Source organism: Propithecus coquereli, unplaced genomic scaffold, assembly GCF_000956105.1.
Source record: "Propithecus coquereli isolate 6110/MARCELLA unplaced genomic scaffold, Pcoq_1.0 Scaffold101, whole genome shotgun sequence".
NCBI classification, from domain to species: Eukaryota; Metazoa; Chordata; class Mammalia; order Primates; family Indriidae; genus Propithecus; species Propithecus coquereli.
The window spans coordinates 1,791,562-1,799,057 of NW_012133970.1; the positions used below are offsets into that span (position 1 = coordinate 1,791,562).

The window sequence follows — 7,496 nt, forward strand, 5'->3', positions numbered from 1 at the left end:
ACTGAAAATATGTATCCTTTAACCAACACCTCCTCCTTTTCCCCCAACCCCCAGACCCTGGTAACCACCATTCTACTCTCTATTACTATGAGTTTAAATTTTTTTTTTTTAGATTACACATATAAATGAGATCATGCAGTATTTGTCTTTCTGTGTGGCTTATTTCACTTAGCATGGTGTCCTTCAGGTTCATTCACGTTGTCACAAATGACAGATTTCTTTCATGTTAAGGCTGAATCATATTCCCTTGTATGCACATAAACCGCACATTGGTTAACCATTCATTCATCACTGGACACTTGGGCTACTTCCACATTTTAGCTAACGTGAATCATGGTATGAACATGTGTGTACAAATATCTCTTTGAGCGCCTGCTTTCAATTCTTTTGGGTATATACCCAGAAGTGAAATTACTGGATCATATGGTAATTCTGTTTTTAATATTTTGAGGAACCATCATACTGTTTTCCATAGTGCTTTATTATTTTACATTCCAGTGGTTCACAAGAGTTCCAATTTCTCCATATCCTCACCAACACTTCTTATCTTTTGACTTTCTGATGATAGTCATCCTAACTGGTGTGAGGTGATAATCTCACTTTGGCTTTGATTTGCATTTCCCTGATGATTAGTGATGTTGAGCATCTTTTCAATAACTTTTGGTTATTTATCTGTCTTCTTTGGAAAAATGTCTATGCAAGTCTTTTGCTCATTTTTAATTGAGTTATTTGATTTTTTGCTATTGAGTTCCTTATATATTTTAGATATTAACCTCCTACTGGAAATATGGTTTGCAAATATTTTCTCCCATTCTGTAAGTTGCCTTTTCATTTTGTTGATTGTTTCCTTGGCATTTGTAAAAAATTCATGCTGACAATTTCTTTCTCTCAATTGGTATATTTAGACCATTTACATTCAATGTAATTATTGCTGTAGAGCTTAAACTTGCCATTTAAATTTTTTGTTTTCTGCTTTATTTTTTAGATTACTTTTAGATTTTAAAAAATTGAGAAGATAGCAAAGAGTTTCCATATACCCTGAACACAGTTTCCCCTATTATTGCCATCTTACATTACTATGTAATATGTAATTTGAAATCAGGAAATGTGATGCCTCCAACTCTGATCTCGTTTTTAAGATTGCTTTGGCTATCCAGGGTCTTTTGTGGTTCCATACAAATTTTAATATTCTTTTTCTGTTTCTTTGAAAAATACCATTGGAATTTTGATAGGGATTTCCTTGAATCTGTGGATCACTTTGGGTAGTATGGACATTTTAACAATATTAATTCTCCCAATCCATGAACCCAGAGTATCTTCCCATTTTTTGTCTTCTTTAATTTATTTCATCAATGTTTTATAGCTTTCAGTGTACAGATCTTTCAACTACTTGGTTACATTGATTTCTAAGTATTTTATATATTTTCGATGCTATTGTAAATGAGATTGTTTTCTTCATTTATTTTTTTTAGATATAATTTCTATTTTTTTAATTTGTTGAGGTCTGATTTTTGGCCTAGGATGTGATCAATTTTGGAGAAAGTTTCATGAGCTGATGAGAAGGATGTATATTCATCTTTATTTGGGTAGAATGTTCTATAGATTTCTGTTAGACCCATTTGTTCTAGAGCTCTGTTTAAGTCGATTGTTTCTTTGCTTATTTTCTGCTTGGAGGTTCTGTCCAGTTAAGTCAGAGGGGTGTTGAAATCCCCAGCTACTATGGCATTACTGTTTATCATGCTATTTAGATCAAACAGGGTTTGCTTTATGTATCTGGGTGCTCCTGTGTTGGGTGCATAAATATTAAGAATTGTTATGTCTTCTTGTTCGATTTTTCCTTTCACCGTTATATAGCAACCATCTTTGTCTTTCTTTACTTTTGCTATTTTAAAATTTATGTTATCTGAAATAAGAATAGCTATCCCCACTTTCTTTTGGCTTCCATTTTCCTGGAAGCTTGTTTTCCAACCTTTGACCTTGAGTCCGAAAGTGTCTTTGTGGGTTAGATGTGTTTCCTGGAGGCAGCAGACACTTGGCTTATGATTTTTTATCCACTTAGCCAGTCTATGTCTCTTCAGAGGACAATTCAAGCCATTCACATCTATTGAGAGGATTGATATTTGGTGTAGATTTCTGTTCATATTGTTGGGTAAATTCTTATTGTTTTGTTTTACCTCTTGAGCCATTGTGGAATCCAGGTTCTGGACTTTAACTCTTGAGTTATTTTACTTTGGTGGGTGTCTATTGCACTGTTCAGTATATAATGCAGGTTTGAGTTCTTCCTGTAGGGCAGGTCTGGTCTTCACAAATTCCATCAGTGATTTCCTGTCTGGGACAGTCTTTATTTCTCCCTCATAGATGAAGCTTAGTTTTGCCAGGTAAAGAATTCTAGGTTGGCCACTATTCTGTTTTAGAATATTTTTGATTAGTCCCCAGTCCCTTCTGGCTTGTAAGATTTCAGTTGAGAAATCTACAGTTAGTCTGATAGGTTTTCCTTCGTAAGTTATCTGCTGTTTTTGTTTTACTGCTCAAAGGATTGCCTCCTTCATGTTTACTTTGGCCATGCTGATAATTATATGATATGGTGATTCCCTTTTCATGTTGAGTCTCCCAGGAGTTCTGTGTGCTTCTTGTATCTCAATATCTAGATTTCTGGCCAGGCCAGGCATATTTTCCTCCATTATTCCAATAAATATATTTTCCAGCCCTTGTGTATTTTCTTCTTCTCTTTCTGAGATGCCTATAGTTCTTATTTTTGGTTTCTTTACATAATCCCACATTTCTTATATGTTTTGTTCTTATCTCTTGCTTCTGTGTTCTTTTTCTTCATCTGACTTGTTTAGCACATAGGCATTATCTTCAAGCTCTGAGATTCTTTCCTCTGCATGATCCATTCTATTCTTAAGGCTTTCCACTGTGTTTTATAGTTCCTTGAATGCCTCTTTCATTTCCAGTATTTCTGTTTGGTTCTTTTGTAATATTTCAATTTCTTTAGGGAATTTTCCCTTCATTTCCTGTATTGTTCTTGTGGCTTCTTTGTGTTGGGTTTCTATTTTCTCTTCAATTCCTCTGAGTTTTCTTACAATCCATATTCGGAATTCTTCTTCCATCATTTTAGTCTTTTCATTTAAATTGGTATCTGTTGTTGAGGGTCTAATGCTTTCTTTTGGGGATGACTTTTCTCTCTGATCTTTCATGTTTCCTGCATTCTTTCACTGCTTCTTTCTCTTCAGGCTACTTGATCGAGAACTGGGGGTGCCAGGACTGGTTTATGGCCCTATCTCCAAGTCCCCAAAGGGACATTCCTTGACAGTGGTGGGAAGAGGCACGCTGGTGTTGTATTGCCTTAGAGGTATTTTAGCAAGTTGGGCTACGTCTGACCTGCTGTCTTCACCTCTTGCCAATGGAGATTAGTGAGTTTGGTCTACCAGCTTAAGCTCCCAGGTGGTGGGTCACACTTGTGCATATGACTAAACTGCCCTCTAATAGCTTCAGATGGAAGGCACTGTGTTAAGCTACAGGGTTACCCTCTCTGTCGTTGATTGTAATTTGCATAGAGGAGCCAGTTATTGAGGTAATCTGATGCCTCTGTGTTAGTCTCTGGTCCCCCAGATGGGGAATACAAATGCCCCAATATTTAGGAAGGGTCCTGCCACTCCTGAGAGTTACTTGGACCCTGTTCCCCCTTAAGGTGAGGGTAAGGGCAAGGTAGATCTCAGCTGGTGCCTGCAAGCCTGGTTGCATGTGCTTCTATGGTTGCTTGATCTGCCGCTAGCGGGAGCCGCTAATATGTTTTCCAGGGCTCTTTCACCACACTTGGGAGGCTGTTCCTGGTGGGCGGGATCAATTGGTACAATGGCTGAGGTCTCTGGCTAGGATTTTCCTTCCCTGTCCACAAACCCCACTGCTGGCAGCCACCAGGACATGGAGGGTAAGCCCTAGAGTTATGTTCTTATTAGATGACCTAAGCTGGTCCAGTGGGCTGAATCAACAGGCTGCCGATTATTGTTCATTGCCAAGGCCCTACATATTCACACCAGTCACACAGAGAAAGCAGCTTTTTTGTCACTTCTCCCCACTTCGAATGGTGGAGCCCTCCGCTCCCGATGCCAAAGTCGCTGGGCTGGGCTGAGGGAGGGGTGTTGCCGGAGACCGCCACGTGCCCCAGGATCTGGGGATCCCACAGATGGCGACCTCCCATCCTTGGAGAACTAGCGTTGGAGGGAAGCACTGAAGATTGGCCCACTGCCACAGGCTCAGCTAGCTGAATCAATAGGTCACGGACTATTTTTCAGCACTAAAGTCCCGCGGATTCATGCCAGCCGCACAGAGAAAGCGGCTTTACTAACTTCTATTTATGTCCAAGGGCAGCGCCCAGTGGGAGGGATGCTGCCCCAAACTGCAGCGTGGGGCAGCGTCTCTGGGTTGTGGACCCTCAAAATGGCGGCCGCCCACCTGTGGAGAGCTAATGCTGGGGGTCACCGCTCAGGAGTTGGCAGATGCCGGTTCGGCGGACTGAATTAACAGGCTGTTAGCTGTCCCCTATGCATCACAGTCGTGCAGTGTCACGTCTGTCTGGCAGAGGGTCCTGTTCTTTCTGTGCTGGCCTAATCAGCAGTTTCCAGGGGCAGAGCCCCCTTTTCAGCATTCACCTCATTTGTTCTGGTCCTGCTGACCACCAGAGGCGAGGTCCCTGTCTCCAAACTCCTTAGCATGGTTGTGGGAACTGACCACTCAGACCAGTCCCTCCCCCACCCAGCACAGAGCACTGGGGAGTTCAAAATGTTTCCTGCTATTGTCCCCTCTCCACAGAGCCCCTCCTGCTGTGCCACGACTTTGTACCGACTTCAGGCGCGTCCCTGTCTGAGTGGGTGTGGAGGTCAGTGAAGGAGCTGGGCGTCCTCCTGTGGGTCAGATCCCACTGCACTGGCTGGCCAGGCAGGCGCAGCCATCCCATGCTTTGTTCTCTATTGTTTATCTCTCATTCTGCAGACTTTGCGATCGTAGCTCCCATTTACCTTTATTTTTTTTCCTGTGTTGCTTGTCCCACGCTGTTTCTCTGTAGTTTCACAATGATGTTTTTGGTGGGGAGCGATCCACTAATCTGTAGCTGTCCGAGTTCTTCACCTCCCTCTCTGGGAGCAGAGAGCCAGGAGGTCACCACTAATCTGTCATTTTCCCCAGGAGCTGTCACAAATAATTTGATCATATATGCCACAATTTATTTCTGGTTCTTTATTCCATTCTGTTGGTCTATATGTCTATCTCTACGCCAGTTCCACACATTTTGATTACTGTAGTATGATAAATTTTTTTTTGTTTTTTTTTAAATTGTCCTCGGATATAGGACTTATCAGATATTAAACTGATAAGAACAGATACTACACTTGATCTTAGCCAAAAGGCCGAAAAGCGATCTAGTATGATAAATTTTGAAATCAGGAAGTGTTAGTTCTCCAACTTTGTTCTTTGTTTCAAGATTGTTTTGGCTTTTCAGGGTCCCTTGAGATTCCATTTGAATTTTAGGGTGGATTTTTATATTTCTGCAGAAAATACTATTAAGAGTTTAATAAGGATTGCAATAAATCTGTAGATCACCTTGGGTAAAGAATTGTTGGCAGAGGGAAATAATACATACCTCATGTCTATTCATGTAACTTCACTGGATCTCAGTAACCAGTTTTTAAAATTTGGCATCAGTTCTTGGGAAAAAGCATAAATTAGATATTGGGGGATAAATGATCATCTGATTATAGGTATTCATGAAAATAAAATGTTTATGGCTTAATTAAACTGAAATTAAGTGATTTATTGATGATAAATAGGCTCATTTAAACATTTCATAACATTACCTGAGAAATACTTTCATCTGGCTTGTTTTGCTCACACTGAAATACATTTTAATCCCATTGATCAAAAACCAGTTTGTCTATTCATATTGCTTCAAATTGTGTCTTCTTGAACAGAGAATCTGTTGGGTTTTATTTCCTGAAGATTATCTGTGAACATTTTAAGTCATCAGAAAATATTGGAAAAGCTCTGCTGCTCCACATTGACATGCTTTTACAAAAGAAGGAAGAACTACTTGCCAAGGAGAAGATTGAAGAAATCATTTTAGGTCAGTAGGATTTTTGTGGTGTTTTAGAAAGGTGTTAATCTGGATATAATTCTAAGATAGATGTCAGAGCAGTAGCATAATCCTCATGTCAACAGATTTCACCCACTTTTTTTCCTCCCTCATGGTCTTCAGTAGTAACACCTCACCTGTCCACATCCCAGAAATTGGGCAAGCTAGAATGAGAAAATAAGCAAAAAGAACAAAACATCAGCAAAAACAGACAAACCTCTGAGCTTAAAGTTCATGTGTAGTGGAAAATTGTGAGGTTACAAGCCTAAATTCATGTCTAGAAGTTTGATCTCAAATTATGTGTGTGCCTTTGGGCAAGTCAATATCTCTGTATCTTGGTTTTTTTTTCAACTATAAAATGAGGATTGTGAACTAAATTCCTTGGGTTAACAAAAATTTTTTTTAGAGATGAGGTCTCACTATGTTGCCCAGGCTGGCCTTGAACTCCTGAGCTCAAGGGATGCTCCTGGCTCAGCTCCCAGGTAGCTGGGACTACAGATGTGGGCCACCATGTTCAGCTAAATTCCTGGCTTTTAAACTTCTTTTTAGCAGCAACATCCTTTTGTGATGTAATCTTATATGAACTTCACCCTGAATAAAATAGATTAGAGTTTCTCTGGTTAAAGCAGAGATGTGGAACCAAATCTTCTCAACATTCCCTGCTCCTCTACCTCTCTGCAGAACTGTGTACCCTAAAGAATATAGATAGTATGATCCCTTTATTAGAAAATTCTCTCCACCACCTCATCCTTTCAATGCTACACATGTATAGAAATATAACTGGAATGATATTCACTAAATGTTAGTTATCACTGGTGTTTATTTTGAATGGTGGCGTTTTAGGTGATGTGTTGCTTTCTTCTTTATACTTTACCATATGGCTTGAATTTTTATAGTATGTATCATGTTTTTATAGAAACAAAGTCATTGATTGATATTTTTTAAAAGGAATGCAATTGACTAATGAACTCCAGATTCTATGAACCATATTTTACTGATAATCCCCTCCCTCCAGAGTCTGGGGAACCTGTAGCCCTGGGGGCCACATGTGGTCTTCTGAATCCTTGAGTGTGGCCTTTTGACTGAATCCAAATTTTACAGAACAAATACTTTTATTTAAAGGGGTGCAGCAGAGAAAGATGAAGCTTTTCTTGCTTCCTTTAATGCTTAAGAATGAACAATCTTGAAATCAGAAGGCCATGGGTTCCCCACCCCTGCTCTGGACTTTCACTAAGAATCCAACTATTTTTAGACCCAGTTTTGATAACCTTGGATATCAGGTTTTCCTACTTTTAGCATTTTAATGGTAGCATAGTAAAAAAAGCAAAAGGATCTACAGGGAAATACACAGGTAGCCTGACCAGAGGGA

At 39.8% G+C, this 7,496-nt stretch overlaps 1 protein-coding gene across 1 annotated transcript in view; it reads left to right on the forward strand.

Annotated features, from left to right (window-relative positions):
- The window catches only part of TEX11 (testis expressed 11), a 293,818-nt gene that overhangs the window by 136,014 nt on the left and 150,308 nt on the right, over positions 1 to 7,496 (forward strand). Inside the window, 1 exon segment of the mRNA XM_012642929.1 lies at positions 5,967 to 6,118. Coding sequence (XP_012498383.1) covers positions 5,967 to 6,118 — 152 coding nt within the window.